The 15137-nt window shown below is 49.8% G+C and overlaps 1 protein-coding gene across 4 annotated transcripts in view; it reads right to left on the reverse strand.

Moving 5' to 3' along the window:
* Positions 1 to 15137, reverse strand: part of SLC24A3 (solute carrier family 24 member 3) — a 470474-nt gene that overhangs the window by 123031 nt on the left and 332306 nt on the right. For all 4 annotated transcript variants that reach the window (XM_082359545.1, XM_082359542.1, XM_082359543.1 and 1 more), the window contains exons 4-6: positions 6568 to 6642; positions 3470 to 3554; positions 3021 to 3124 (exon numbers count right to left, since the gene is read on the reverse strand). In XM_082359545.1, the coding sequence (XP_082215671.1) occupies positions 3021 to 3124; positions 3470 to 3554; positions 6568 to 6642 (264 nt within the window). The remainder of the gene's footprint in view (positions 1 to 3020; positions 3125 to 3469; positions 3555 to 6567; positions 6643 to 15137) is intronic.

Consider the following 15137-nt stretch of genomic DNA (forward strand, 5'->3'; position numbering starts at 1 on the left):
AGGACCACAGCCCTGTAAACGTCTTGGCGGGATGCCAAGAATTTCTCTAGAAGCCACTTTCTAAGAAGCAATTTCCTTCTTGCCCCATAAAACTCCCCAAAGTACCTTAGGCGAACACCAAAGCACTGGCTATGTTTGCAAACTGCAAATACAGCAGACATTTAATTACATCGAATTCATCAAAACCCTAATTGAGACAGGAACTCAAACCTTATGGCTTTATTACTTTAATTTCAGATGGGTAGCAGACTTGGTCACAAGCAGCCCTTCACGCTGGGATACATTAGAGAGAGGCCCACGGGCACTCACTGGTAATTCTCCCAGCAAATGAAAGTGTGGAGCAATGTAAACAACACTGCTAAGTGAGACCCACGACTAGATTTATTAATCAGCTCAATTCCCCATATCCATCATTCGCTGTAACATTCCTCTGTACCAACGCCACTGCCGGGGAAGGCTTCTCAATAGGTAAGGCAGTGCCTGTGTCTCACAGATTTTTGTTTTCCTCCCACTGATCAGAAAACACAGAGGCAAGGACCAGTCCTCTGAGATCATTCTTCTACCAACTCCTCCTCCTCTTGATTCTCATTCAGAAGGCCTTCTCCCTGACTTTCTTGTCCCTCCTCACCAGGCATCCTGTGGCTGTTCCACTATTTCATTAAAAAGTTCTGTCAACGGGTAGGTCAAATTACTGAAGTGACCTAGGGTGGAATCTAGTGGCAGGGACCCCAGGGAACCTTATTCTTCTGAGAGCTGATCGTGGTGTCTAACTTTTATTGAGCATTTACCATGTGGGCCAGGTGTTGCTTGATGCTGAACATGTTATGTTTCACCCTTACAGCGATGCTAGGAGGTAGATGCCCTTGTACCCATCCTATAGACAAGAAAACTGAGGCTTAGAGAGGTAAAGTAACTTCTCCAAGGCTCCACAGTCAGCAAATGGCAGAGTCAGGATTCAAACCCAGGCCAGTCTGATCCCCAGGCTCATGTTCTTTCCAAAACATCATTTTTCTCCCTCTGCGAAGACTTCTGGGATTCTACAAAGGTCTGAAAAAGAGAGCTGGGTGGCCTTGGAGCTCTCTGAGTGGACACAGGACAAGGAGAGTCAGAAGGGAGGGTCGGCCCCCAGAATCATCCCATGGGCTGCGCCTAACACCATTGTGGTAGTTGGTGTTTCTCTCCACAATCATGTGAGATGAGCTTGGCAAAGACCTTCCCGGGGTGGGGGGTGAACTGACTGATACCAGCACTTGCTAAAGTTCAAGAAGCAATGTGTCTTTTCTGTTCTAACCAAGCCTGTGATCACCCTCATTGCTAATAACTTATGAAACACAAATGCATTCCACCCACCTCCTATGTAATTAGCTGCGTGGTATTTACTCAGCACTTTCCAGCCAGTTGTTTCATTTCTTTACGTTATTTCTCCCCCTTTGGGCCTGACTTTGCATCAGGCTTCAGGTACAGATGACTAATGAACTAGCGACAGCACTAATACTCATACCGCTAATGGTGACGATGCTAATTAAGACAGTGCTGACAGCCACAGGCTCTGCAGAATGTGACTTCATCTCTGGGAGGCAATGAGAGGGCGGCCGGCACAGGTGAGAACCAGAAAGTACAGACGGCCCCAGCGGCAAAGACGGACACTCATTTTTTGCGATACTAACCACATTTATAGGAGATCTAAAAAAATGCCACATCGTGGGTCCACAAAATCTAAGACAAGAGATAACTGACTGAAAGGATGAAGAAAGAAAATGTTCAGTCTTGCAAGTTGGGTGGAACTCAATCACCGCGTATGGACCCGGCTGCCCGGTGGCTTCCTCTCAGAAGTAAGCATCCACCTGTGGGCTCTGGAGCCGACCCCTGACGAGTTCAAGGTGTCCCTCTGCCTGTTGCCCAGAAGCATCGAACCCACCAGGCAACCCAGACAAATCAGTCGGCATAAAGAAGACAGACAGGAGTGAAAAGCAGGCGATGCGGAGGGCAGTGGTGCCAGGGCGCAGCCGGCATTACAGACTCTGGAGTCTGCCTGAGAGTTGGGTCGAGCTGGGCGCCCCTGGCCAGCTGACCACACGACGAGGGGTCTGGAAAAGGATGTGGGAGAAGGTTTGCAGGAGCCTCCTTAGCCCTGCAAACCAACCAGCCGCTTCTAGCAGGACCCTGCATCCTCCCTCCACAGCCAGGAGGCTGGTGGGGTCACCTGGTTCCTCAATACTGCACGTTGGGGACCCTCATGGGCTAGTCACTAGAAGTCGCATTTCCTAGAAGATACAGAGTCCTGGCTGTTTGGGCAGAGAGCTCAGGACTGTGTTTCTGAATAATCTCCCTACGAAGAAACTAGGGCATCAGAGCTGGCCAGGGTGACTGGAAACCCCCAGCCACCCACTGCAACGCTGCAGACGCCCAGCAGCCTCATTACTTTGGTGACTTCGGGTGTCTTCCCAAGACTTTCCAAGACAGACACCAGATGGACATGGGCCCCACGACACCTCCTGGCAGTGGAATAGTCTCTGTAGATAAAAGGCAGGCATGCAAAGCCCCTCATGACCCCCAAAGTAAGCTAAAGTGGACACAGAAGTCAAATGCTTGATCGTTGTCGAAAAAGAGAGAACTCGCCCCAAACTGTGACAAGGGCAAATTGTTTTTAGCAGAAAAAAAAATCTGTCATTTCCTCTCTCTCTCTCTCTCATTTACTCTATTTCCATTCCTAAGACTGTTTTTACATCATTCTAGTTCAGTTCAGTAACATATCAAAATGAGCGTGACACGTTCAGATTCGCGGGCTGGTTACTGATTCACGTGGATCCGCGCACTCCACGATCCATCGTCACGGAGACCAAATCATGGTGCCTGGGTTTCCAGTCCCGGCTGGGCCAGCCTCCTGGGGCGTGAGACCCCACGTCACCCCGTCTGAGGCCTCTGGCCCCCACGTGGGTGCGCTCCAGGGAGACAGGTCCCGGCCTCACCTCCACGCCGCCCCTCCCCCTCCCCATGCCACGTTCTGCCGCCAGTCTTACCTGCCCGGCGAAGAGCCCGCAGACGCCGATGATGCACAGGATGTTGAACACCGCGGAGCCCACGATGGTCCCCACTCCCACGTCACCCCTGGTGATGAAGACGCCTGAAACACAGACCAACATCAGCTGGCTGCTGGAGTGGGCTGCACCCAAGGTGGGTACAGGGGAGCTTTTGTAAACATTAGACTGTTCTCAGGATCTACAGGAGACAGCAGGGGGTTGGAGAGAGCTTGCTAATGTCTGTTGGGCCCTCTGTCCCGCAGGACCATTGGTACTGGGTCTGGGACCCATTGATGCCAAGCAAAAGCATCACTTTAATAAAATAACAACAGCAACCCCAGAGGGTGGGAGGCTGGTGTTCTGCCCCTTGGGGTCTCAGGGTTCTCGTTTCCAGAGGCCCTGTCCTTCAGGGAGGGCAGGGCTGAGACGTTCCCCAGGTGGGCACCTACCTATGACCGATGTGAACAGCTCTGGAGCTGAACTGCCTGCTGCCATGAACGTGGCCCCAGCCACATCCTCACTGAGGTGCAGGCGCTGCAGAGGAGCAAAAGCACAGGTGAGTCGGGATTCTCCTGGAACGGAGGTGACTGGGACTCCCCAGGTCCCAAGCTCAGTCCATCCTCAGCCTCCCCTTCTTCCCCAGCTCGGCCTCTCCGGCCCACCCCCCACCGCTGGGCCACACCTCCTCTCTGGGGCAATATCAGGGAGGGGGCTACATGTTCCCTCCAATTAAAGGCTCTGACAAGATCCAGGGATCCCAAGCCAAATGCCCCCGGGGCTGCACAGATAATGGGGGGATGGGCACGGGCCATGTGAGGCAAGTGGGACTTCACCTCCTTTTTAAAAGCTCAGTGCCCTCTGTGTTGCCAAGTATCCCTATTTAAAGAGACCCCCAAATACACATTTTTACGTAAAACATTCTGATTTTTTTCATTACTATGCTGATGATCTCGGGCTACATCAGGCTCCCGGTAACCAGTTTTAGAGCCTTGAGTCTAGGAGGCTATGGAGGCTTTTGGGAGTGGGGAGGGTCACCCTCCTGAAACCCGCCCCCATTCTCAATGCAGTCCTGAATCCCGGGGTACGGGGTGGTGAGAATGAGTAGAAAGAGATGATGAGCCCCGCCAAGATAAGCTACACAATGAACTGTCCAGGTTACCCCCTTTGTTGATCCGAAAGGTGATTTGCAAGAAGACATGTGACACTGAGGCTGGGTAGTGCGGGGAGCTCTTCTGCATCCAGTCCTGATGCAGAAAGGAAGCTGCTGGCTGTCAGGAAACAGCCAGCTCCCTGCGGGCATCCCAGCTAAGAGTCCCTGGTCCCTCTTCCCAGCGGCACCGCAGCTGCACTTCCTTGCTCAGCCACGGAGGGGCAGCACGGCCTCGGCGAAGGCCACCAGCTCGAATGACCATCAAGAGGCTGCCGTCAGAGCCCTACTGAGCATTTTGACCTGGAAACCTGGGTTCCCTCGATCTTGACTGAAAAGCTAAACGTTGCATGTGGTTCTGAGGAGACCCTAAGATGGAGGTGCTGATACCTCAAGGTGACAGGCGTGGCTGTGAGCGGTGCCGGGCAACCCGTCTCACCGGGCAGGTACCCTAACAGCGCTCACGCTCCGTGGCTGGTTTGTCCTCTCCCTGCTGTGTCCGCTCCAGCTCGGGCATTAGCTGTGGACTCCACAGCCGGGCTGATCTCCTGTTCCTCTGGCTCCGTCGTTCACTCACTTTGCTTCTTCCTCCTTCACCTCCCCTCCCCTTTCACCCCTCATTCACTTTGGCCCTGGCCACCTGGCACTGGGTGCTTAGAGTCACCAGCTGGTGGCGGGGTCTTCCTGCCTCAGGACCCTTTCCATCTATCGGAACTGTCCTCAGAAGTTTTCCCAGCTCCCTCCGGATGCCCCAGCCTGGCGTCCTCAGGGCTCCCCACACGCACGCATGCTGAGTCCCGCCCCGGGTTCTCCCAGCTTGGTTCTCCTGCTCAGACTCTTCTCGGCTTAAATATCCGTCCTTGTAAGACGTTGCCACTGAGACCGCTGCTCCCATCCTGCCCCTGCACAAACCCTTCCCCGATCCCAAGGCCGAGTCACTCTCTCACCCCCTCTTCCCTCTGCATCTCCAGCTCCAGCGCTTCACCTGCCCCTGTGTCTCACTCTGGAGCTGCCCCGCGTCCCACGGCCCCGCGATGGCAAGGCCCACGCTGTGTTTCACCTTGATTCCTCCCCAGGGGCTGTGCTCACAGGTGCTATGCGTCTCCTCAATGGAGGAGAACACGTTCTGACAATTGTATGTACATTTCCAGCACGAGGTCTTAACGTTGCTATTAAAAAAACGTGTGGGACAGACAGTAGTTCGCTTCCCATGAGGAATAAACTGCCAAAAGGTGGATTTCAGACATCACAGATGACCCCGATTACAGGTGCTTCCGTACTTTCTCCTCTTCTCCATCAGGCGACCCTGTTCTCACGTTAAATCACTTTGGACAAAAGGCTTCCACGCTGGCCGGCGTCCATCTCAGAGACCAGCTCACTGATTTTCCTTTCCCACTTCCCACCTCCACTCCCCAGGCCTCTCCACGGTTGCTGCGGCATGATTCTCTTTTATTTCTTTAAGTACACAAAACTAACAGACTTCAGAATGTGGAAGAAACTGCTTCAGTTAGCAGTTCTCGAAGTGTGTCTTCCAGACCAGCAGTCTCCACATCACCTGGGAACTTATTAGAAATGCTACTTCTGTTCCCCGCTGTCCCCCCCAAGACCCAGCGAATCAGACACTGGGGGGAAGGGAGGGAAGAAAGGGAGGGTCAGCCCAGGCTGAAGGCTATGTGAAGAAGCAGGCGTTCTGGATGCACCAGAAGTGCATCTGGGGAAGAGACCCCTTCTGCAAATGGGATTCTGAATTAAAAATAAAATAAAACAGAAAGCGTCCAGATAAAGCAAACTACATTTCAAACCAGAAAAAGGGATGAAAGAAGCAAGAGAATGAAAGAGTTCTAGGTATGCTAAGTGTTTTCAGATGAAAGGGGTGTAACTTGGTGTTCAGCCTGGCGTTCACCGGGCTGATTTCCTGGTCTCTGTGGCCAGTTCTTTCATCGTCTTGCCTTTCAGGCCTCTGCCTGGAGCATCTCTGCACATACGCGGACAGGAAGGGCAGTGGAGGTATGGCTGAAGACTTCTCACTCTGTGCGGACCCCACGGATCGAATCACGAGGGAGGGTTACGGCAGCGGCAGAAGGAAAGGGCAGCGAGGAAGATGGAGGAAGTGAGGGGAGAAAGGAAGAGCCAGGCTTAAAGAGAAAGAAAGCAGGAGCAGAGCACAGGTGGTACCTTGAGTTATGCCCAATGGGGCAGGGACCACTGGCCGTGAGGGTTAAAGCCCAACTACAGATCTGCACACTGAAATTCTAAGCAGACTGGAGATGTTTTTTTGCACTAATGCTGCCCACAGCTCTGAAGCACGCTGGTGCCTGGCCTTCCCACCCCAGCTGCGTGGAGGGCTCCCCAGGGCCTCAGTGGGGGAGGCTGGAGCAGTATCGGGGCTCAGACACATACCTCACAGATCTTTTCCAAGGAGGGGACGAAGAAGTCATCACACACAATCGCCAGCGCATAGAACATGTACATGGCCTGGAAGAGAGGAGAGAAGGGGTTAAAGTCAGAGTCATTACACCATGTACAAAGTCGTTGCAATGCCTGCCACCTGCCACCCTCCCATCTTGTCCACCTCCTAGGTCCCCAAACACGCCACGGATGCCTGCCCCAGGGCCTTTACACGTGCTGTTCCCTCTGCCCAGAACACGTTCCCCACAGATCAACTTGGCTCCGTCCTCCATGTCCTTCAGGTCCCTGGGTTAATGTCAATCAAAGCAAGGGGCCTTGGACTCCCCTCCCTTCCCTTTCTCTTCACCCCCCTTATTCTGCTTTGTTTTTCTTGACCTATTTTATGTTCGATTAATTTGTTTGTTGTCTCTTTCCCCCTCTAAAAGTCCATGAGGGTATGAACTTTATCTCATTGATCCCCAGCACGCAGCGCAGGGCCTGGTGCATAGTAGGTGCTCAATAAATTTATGTGCAATGAAGGAACAAATAGATGAATACTTCCTACTGAGTTTGTTCACGCTCTTGTTCCCTGCAGGACAGTCCCTGCAATCTTGCTTCCATATCCTTGGTCAACCATAACCAAGGCATTCCTTGGAATTCTACCTTTGGGCCACAAATCACCTCTCTAATTCATGAGATCTTATTCGCAGTGCGTTGTTGGTTGACCACTCAGCATCCATCCTCCACTCCTTCCTAATAGGACCCCAGTTTTGTTCCCATGTGGAAGGTGGCTCCACCCTTTCCTCCAGGAGTAGATCACCCTGATGGGCCAATCAGGGTGCAGTATTCCTCAGGGATGGCTATTGGTTCAGGGGTGGGCACGTGACCTTGGCTGGCCCAATCAGATGGCAGGAAAGGCTTTACAGTCCTTGCCACAGAGAGTGGGTCCTCACCCTCCAGCTGTGGACCAGGAAGCTGGGAGTCCTGACTGCCATTGGCCAACAAATTGAGAGAACTCTGACTTGAGATGAAGTTGACCCTGAGTCAATGTAATGACGTCACTGAGCCATTGATCACATGGTCCCTGAGCCACCCCCTGCCTCTGGACTTCACAGCACAACATACCGGCAAACAGGCCCATTTGATTTGGAGTTTCCCTGTTACTTGCAGCCCCAAACATCTAACGGGCGTGGCTGCTCATCCTTCAACTTCCAGCATCCTCAGGAGTCATTTCTCTCTCGTATTTTGACCTCCCAGCATCTTTTCCTTTGGCTAATTGCTCTGCAGGAAGGGCCTCTATCACATACCCCACGCGCCTCACCACAGGGCACGGGCACAGGGCCCAGGCTGGGCACCGGAACACGCCATTCTCCATCAGGCAGTGGTGGGTGGGCAAGAGGTCTGCAAGGGGCCGGGCAGGGGTCAAAGGAGAAGCTGGGAAAGGGGGCCTCTCTCCTTGGAGATAAAAGCACCACCTGAGTCTGCAGCTGTCTTAGAGAGCCTGCCTGAGAGTGAGCTCACCCAGCAAGGAGCCGAACCAAGAGGTGGGACAGGTGGATACACATGTGTGTACACACACACACACACGTGCCCAGTGACACCACGTGAACTCTGGGCCCAGCTCAGCCTGAAACCAACGTGGACTCTCCAATTTCATGAGCTGATAATGTGCCTTTGATACTTAAGCTGATTTGTGTTTCGGTCACTTGCAGCTGTCCTTCTAGAAGCCTTCTGGAGCAACTCAAGCATGAGACGATCTCTCTGGCCTTTGACTCCTGGCTGTTGCACTCATTTAGACACTCCTCCCCCTTTATGAACTGGTTCTCTTTTTCACATCTATGTGTTTGGTCTTTTCAACCAGATTGTAAGATTCTAAAGTGCATCTTAACACTTGATTCTGTGGAAGTATCAGACAAGGGCACAGGAACATATGCAACAGGGATATTCATTCCAAAATGCTGATTATAATAAATTACCAAAGCCTAACAAAATATACAATAGGGGATGGGTTATATAAGTAATGATTCATCATTCAAGGAAATACTGTTAACGGGGATTATGTAAATTCATATTTAGTGACAAGGAAAGGCATTTACGATCCCTTGTTAAATAAAAAATGCTATAAAACATTGTGTACAATCTTTTTTTTGTTAAATTATCTATGTATATGAGTGCATACATATACACACACTTATATATTGATATTTGCATATAAGAGTTTGTAAGACCATAAATCAAAATAGTTTTTCCCTTGGTTGGTATAACTCTATCTGCACTTTATAATTCCTATCCATATTTTCTGATTTGTCCACCTTGAATTTGTGTTTCTTATGTGATTTTTGTAGGTGGTGGGAGATTTGAGAGGTCAGGACTCTTTCTTACACTTTTCTAATCTCTGGTGAGCCTGGGAAGCCAGCCATGCCGAGAAGCCTTAAAAATAACTTTCTACTGATGGGTCTATTCATAAGCTGTACAGAGTTTTTTGCCTGTGGGGTGTTTTCTCGGGGGGGAGAGTGGAAATGTCAATTAAAAAAAAATTAGTGCTGTATTTTATACCTTTGTGGGTGAGTCAGAATATACATTCCCAGGTTGCAATGGACTCAAACTCTCTTTTGCCGTATGATTTGGCTCATCCCATATTATGCAGGCTTTATCATTATCTTTGAAGGGACAGCCAAATGCAGTAATTGGAATACAGAGTTACACATCTGTGGATTAACCAAGAACTAAATAAGCTGTCCATAGCTGACATACTCAACAGGCTAAAACCCCCAATGCCGCTTACAAGTCCATAAACTCTCTCTCCAAGACCATGTTCCAATATTATGTATTGATCCTGTTTCGAGGCAAGAAGCTCCATCTTACGCATGGCGATTTCAACCCTTGGATTAGGACCAGAAATGAATAGATCTGCCAGGCTCTCTGTGCTTTCAAGGGTGATGGCTGTTGAGAGCCAAGTTAGTGCCATGCACAAGGCAGCGTGAGGTGGGGACGCCAACCCTCAGATACCCTGTGACAAAGCTCCTCTGACACCCAGGGGCCTGCCAGGCCACGGGGCTCCTTTCCAGCTGCAGAGCACCTCCTGGCATCTGAGGGCGGCGCGCCACTTTGCTTACAAGAAACTCTCTTCTAACCATGTTACCCACTGGAAATCGGGTTCCCACTGGAAAAACAAACAAAACAGAACAAGATATTGATGGGGGTGCTGTGTGTGTGACGGGGGCAGAGGGATATGGGAATTCTGCATCCTCTGTTCAGTTATGCTGTGAACCTAAAACTGCTCTAAAAAAGGTCTACTGCTAATAAAAACACAAAAGCAAAACAGCATCAAGGAACAAAACAAATGTACAAAGTCAAACCTGAAGAGGCAGAGGGCCTACTGGAAGTGTGATATTGATGGTCCTATCAATACCACTTGGTCCACGTATTTTAGAGAATGAGGCATTTGGGGATTAATTTGACCATTCCTATATTTCCAAAGGATACAATAATAGCATCATTGACAAGGATAATAATACCATCACTATTAATAATATTTGCCACTCTTCATGGGGCCAGAAACTTAGGCCTGCTCCGGTCCTTCACAAGGACTCTCTCACTCAGTCCTTCTAATTACCATGGGAGGCAGGGCGCTACGGACCCGTCTCCCAGGCACCTCAGAGAGCATTGTAACTCAGCCAAGCACCCTCTCCAGGCCTTCCCATGGGGCCCGGCTGCCGCCCCGTGCAGAGGTCGTTTCTGATCTACTACCCCATCCCCACTTTCTATTTTCAGCTCTCCTACTAACGAGCTGTCTTCTCCAACCACACAGAGGGAGGGACGGTTTCAGAATCCTAGCCATCCACTTTTGGGGGCTGCCGTTTCGGAGTCACCGATGTCCTTATTTATTTATTTATTTATTTATTTATTTATTTATTTATTTATTTTTAACATCTTTATTGGAGTAGAATTGCTTTACAACGGTGTGTTAGTTTCTGTTGTATAACAAAGTGAATCAGCTATACGTATACATATATCCCCATATCTCCTCCCTCTTGCGTCTCCCTCCCACCCTCCCTATCCCACCCCTCTAGGTGGTCACAAAGCACTGAGCTGATCTCCCTGTGCTATGCGGCTGCTTCCCACTAGCTATCTATTTTACATTTGGTTGTGTATATACATCCATGCCACTCTCTCACTTCGTCCCAGCTTACCCTTCCCCCTCCCCGTGTCCTCAAGTCCCTTCTCTACGTCCATAAATATACCATTTACATACAAGTATAAATGTGATCAGCATGAACACGGGTAAACCCTCGCTACCTCTGTATTTTGAGTGAATCCTTATTTTCCTTTATAAATGAATGGACCACAACCAGTGTTGCAATAAAAATCTTTAAACATATATCCTTTTGCATTTGTAGGATAAACTTCCAGATGGGGAGTTGTTAGATGATGTTCTTTAATGTTATTATTTTTACAAGGTGTGCTACAAAACACAAGACAGATTGGACGTCTCAAAAATGGTTGAGCTGGCCCAATTCCCTGGGACTCCCCACATGGAAATTGGTCCACGTGGAAACTGCAGCCCGGCTACAGCAACCAGGGCAGGCCAACGCGGGCCATGTTCTAAAGATGAGTGACGGTGTCTGGAGAGGAGAGGGGCACCTGTGTGAGCTTCAGCTCAAGTCTCAGACCACAGGGGCTTCTCTTCCCCAGGAACCTAACAGGGCATCTGTACTTTGACATCGACCATGTGCTGCCACGACCACGGGCCATGTTTCAGGTTTATGTATCTGCCTCCCTTCTCTTGAAGGGCAGCATCTGTGTCCTTCACATGTTCCTCTCTACCCCGTTCCAAGCTTGCACAGAATGAGGGCCCCACTCACCTGGAGTGAATGGGTTCCAAGGCGGGGGTTGCTCACAGAGTAGCTGGTGTCACCTTCGGAAGCTGTCAAGGGAAGTGGCCGAAGAGCATGACTGGCACAGCAGCTGCTGCCAGTCATCTGCACTCTCCCAGCTGAGGCTGTTAGAGGTCAGCTGGCGAGCAGCTCGGCCTCAGACACGGGCGAGCCCCGCTGAGCCCGGCCAAGCTCAACCCAGTTCTGCTGAACCCCAGACACCCATGAGCTAAATAAATGTTTATTGTTGTATGTCACTGAGGTTTTGAGGCCATTTGTTACACAGCATTATTGTGGCAACAGGTAACAGCTACAGCCAGGGTGATAAAAAGAGCCAGAGTGAAAACGATAATAACGAGAAGTAACCTCCAAGAAATCAAACTTTCTTGTTGCTTTGAATGACAATATGCTCAGCTATTCTAGCCTCCCTGGTACTAGCCATGGTCATGTGACACAATTTTGGGCAATGAGAATAAGGGACAGATTCAACTAAAGTCACCCTTTCTTCCTGCCTTGAACTCGGATGTGATGTCTGGAATGCCAGCAGCCATTATGTGACCATGAGACAATAAGCATGACAATACATACCAACATGTTAAGGGGAAGAGAGCCCTGAGAACGCCATTCACCAGCTGATCTAACGCCAGAAACCACTTCCCTCCGTACTTCTTACTCTGTGAGAAAATGAATCCCCTATTTGCCTCAGTCACCATTAGTTGCGGTTTCTGTACTTGCAGCCATGTGCCTCCCTAACCAATACAGGGCAGAGAAGATTCATTCTGCTTGGCACAGGAGAAGGAGGTCAGAGACGGCTTCACAGAGAAAGTGGTTACTGAACTGGGATTTTGAAAGATAAATTCTATCTCATCAGGCAATTTTAAAGGTTGCTTGGGACTAATAAAACTAGAGAACTTTGGTGACAATGGTTAAACCGAAAAATACCTAAGGTAACAGGAAATCGTCATGGCCTGTGGCTTAATGGAGGTGAACAGGCTCTAGCTGAAATGTCGATACACATAAGGACTTCCATACTGTGAGGGTAAATGTATCCCAACAGCATGACATTAACCTCGCCGTTTTATGTGGCATCTACAGTCAGAGATTTTTCACAGACAATTTCCTTGTACTACATCATCTGTACTCGTGTTGCTCTGTCTTTAATTTCAGTGAAGGTGGTGCTGGAAAAGCAATTTCCAGGGAAGATCTATAGAACTCTGACCTTGGTGGAAATTGTTCTAAATCTCCCAGGGAATACGGTTAGAATAATAACCAAAAAAATCTACCTTTTTTCCTTCTCTGTCTTTTGCATAGCTTCAAGTGATCATATATGATTAAACTTGGTAAAAAAGTTATTTCTTTAAAAATCATTCTCCCCCCTGACAAGCTTGGTGTCCAGTGGCCCCATGATGTTACGGCAGGACTGACTCACATGCCCCTTCTTTGTCTCTGCTACCACCACGGCCATCGTTCCGAAAGTGCTCACTGCCCTGGTGACTAGAGAGAGAAATACAGCCTCAAGCCAGACTTGGGTTCTGACCAGGAGGATCTGGGGGTGAGGGCCGCAGGGAAGAGGAAGGTAGCAGATGGCTAGGGGTGCCCCCTGGGCCTGCCATATTATTCAGGTGTTACTAATTTAGAGAACTCTACTGCCTTTCAATGGTCAGAATCTGCCTCAATTTCCTTGAAGACTTGACCGATGGGAGTTGGTGCATCAGTCCCAGCTCCCTCGCCCCCTGGGTGGGGTTCCTCCACGCTGTCTGCCTGGGTTCCCACAGGTGAATTAAGCTTCAGGTACCCATAGTGTTGTAAGCTCCATCGCTCACCTTTTATTAGCAATTGTCCCTTCTCTGTCTTACTTCCTGCACTCCAAGTGACCGCTGAATTCTTTCTTTTTTTTTTTTTTAATATTTATTTGGCTGCACCAGGTGTTAGCTGCAGCATGCAAACTCTTAGTTGCAGCATGTGGGATCTAGTTCCCTGACCAGAGATTGAACCTGGGTGCCCTGCATTGGGAGCACGGAGTCTTAGCCACTGGACCACCAGGGAAGACCCTGACCACTGAATTCTAATGCTTGTCTCAGGGTCTGCTTCTAGGACAGCCCAAAGTAAAACAAGAGGGAAGTGGATTAAGGAAGACTGTGGAAGGAACGAAACGCAGTATGAAATCAAGCTGGACCACTCTCAGACACAACTGTCTTCCCAAAGTCTAGTGGGGACAGTAGTGTAAGTGCCTGGCCATGAGCTTTTCTGGTTGTAATATAAGTGCCCGACATTAGGCTTTGATCCCCTAATGGATGCCCCCATTCGGCATCCATTCCAAAGGCATCCACCTCAGTAAACACATGGCCAGCTACACAACTAGGTGAGGAGACAGGTGACCCCACCCTGGAAGTTCCCTTTTCAGAAATCCTGGGTGACCCAGATAAGCGACCACTTGAGTGACCTTGATTTTCCCTACCTGCACCATAATTCCTGCTCTTATGTTTTAAATTTGCCAATAAAGAGCGACCCAGAGCAACCCTAGACACCCCATCCTTGACCTCAATAAAGGCAGAACCTCAAGACTGTTCTCTCTCTCTTCCCCCCAACCCCTCCCCGTGACCTCACTGTGTGGCCCCGGACATGCCGTGTACCCCCCAGGATCTGTGAGTAATAAACCTTGTCTTTTCAGATTTCCCTGCGGATTGTTGCTGAGGTGTGTCCTGCAATTGTGATAGAACCAGGAGGGCAAGCCCAGCCTCAACACTGGCTCCTGCTGGGGAAACATCCACGGGAGCCGGCACCAGCAGTCCGGCCCAGGTGAGTGTGTACCCAGCCAGGGCATCGCTCTCAAAGCTGAGACCAACAGAACACGGGAACGCTCCCCCTTAGTCCCACCCCTAGTCCTTCTGTAGTTGGCATCCGAAGGTCTTTGGAACCGTTTCCACCTGAAGAGGATTCTCTCGCAGGGACTCAAACGCTAAAGGAAGTGAGTATATGTTAATATACCTGCTCATTGGCATAAACCCTGTAACTATGTTACTTGAAGCCTCTCACGATGCCCAGATGAAGCCCATGGCTGACGGTGTTCTCGGAGGTCAGCACAACTGGGGTCACTGTTTTGGAGCCTTGGGAATGAGATCTGCCTACTCTGGAGAAATGTCCTTTTCCTTTTTTCTCTCTCTTCTCTCTTCCTCCCACCCCAGATGCCTCTCGCACAGGGTCCACTCTGAGAGTGGCTCCAGAGTCCCTGAGGACCTCATTTATTTCGCTTGGTTGTCAGTTTCTCAAGGGAGTGGGGGTGATAACTGCCATTTCCCCTCAATAGCCACTAAAGGCAGGGTCTGGGGACAGGTTTCTGTAGCTGGGCTGATGTCCACGTGGGCCTTACAGGGACTCCCTGGGGGCCAGGCACACACATGCTCCAATGACCCTCACAACAATGGCTGCAGGACAGGGCACTGGGTTAATCCCGCCTGCTCGCAGAGGGGACCAAGTTCATTAACTTGGCTCAGGTCACATAGCTACTAGGTGGCAGAGGCAAGATGTGAACCCAGCTACCTACCTCTCGAGTACATGCTTCTCTCTCTCTCTGTCTATATACATATAGATAGATAGATATAGATACAGATACAAAGATATAGATATGTATAGATATATATTATAAAAAGATACATATATCTCTCAATGTTGTTTTTTGACTTTTAAAAATTTCATTTTAATTTT

This window comes from Balaenoptera borealis (assembly GCF_965194805.1).
Source record: "Balaenoptera borealis genome assembly, chromosome: 16".
Classification (NCBI taxonomy): Eukaryota; Metazoa; Chordata; class Mammalia; order Artiodactyla; family Balaenopteridae; genus Balaenoptera; species Balaenoptera borealis.